Genomic DNA, 891 nt, shown 5'->3' on the forward strand with positions numbered 1-891 from the left:
TGATAATATTATAATAATAATAGTATATATATACATACATATATATATATATATGTGTGTGTGTTCGTATAACTATTACCTACCATTCACTGCACTTTCGTCGGCGTTTTGCATCCGCCTGCCCCTTCCACTGCGCCTTGGCCCTCGCAAACGCTTGTGACCACTGCCAGGAGTGGTATTGTGGGGTGGGCGTGTCGTTCTATTAATAGACTCGCTCTGATTAGTTGATGCAGCCGTTGGTGTAATCTCATTGGCTGCTGGTGTGTCTGGGCCATTCTGATTGGTTGTCGCAGCACTTACATCAATTTGTTCCTTGGGTGCTGCTGTAGTACTTCTCTCCTCGCCCGAGTCACTGTCTGCCAGTTGTGCGAAGGGTCTTGGCTTTGCATTCTATAAAATAAATTCAGACAGGAAAGACCAGATATATCAGACGAATAGAAAGGAGGTACACTACAAAAACAAAGCAATCACAAAAATAAGTAGAAAGAGAGTTAAAAACAGGTACACAGGTACAAACAAGCACAAGTTAAATACACCAACAGGTAGCATTTATACACAGCCACCACTTGATAGCACCAACACTCAATATCCACACACACCCAGTGCACACAATACATATACTGCACCATCACTCAACGTACGCGAATATATATATGTATTACATCCACTTGACTTACAGAAATACATACATGTATTCGGGTATGTTAAGTGGATCCTCACGTACAAGAATACACACACACACACACACTCACTCACGTATATATATATATATATATCCACAACTTGCAGAAATACATACATATATATATATATATCCATGTAACGTACGGGAATACACACACACACACACACATATATATATATATATACATACATACATACATATATATA

The 891-nt window shown here is 39.1% G+C and overlaps 1 protein-coding gene across 1 annotated transcript; it reads right to left on the reverse strand.

Moving 5' to 3' along the window:
• Window positions 1-75: 75 nt before the first annotated feature.
• Window positions 76-390, reverse strand: SARC_17461 (hypothetical protein; the record flags this gene model as incomplete). The annotated part of the gene is made up of 1 exon (XM_014288445.1): window positions 76-390. A coding segment is annotated over one exon (315 nt), but the record flags the coding sequence as incomplete, so codon positions are not given.
• Window positions 391-891: the final 501 nt, after the last annotated feature.

The sequence above is a fragment of the Sphaeroforma arctica genome (assembly GCF_001186125.1).
Source record: "Sphaeroforma arctica JP610 unplaced genomic scaffold supercont1.10843, whole genome shotgun sequence".
Classification (NCBI taxonomy): Eukaryota; class Ichthyosporea; order Ichthyophonida; genus Sphaeroforma; species Sphaeroforma arctica.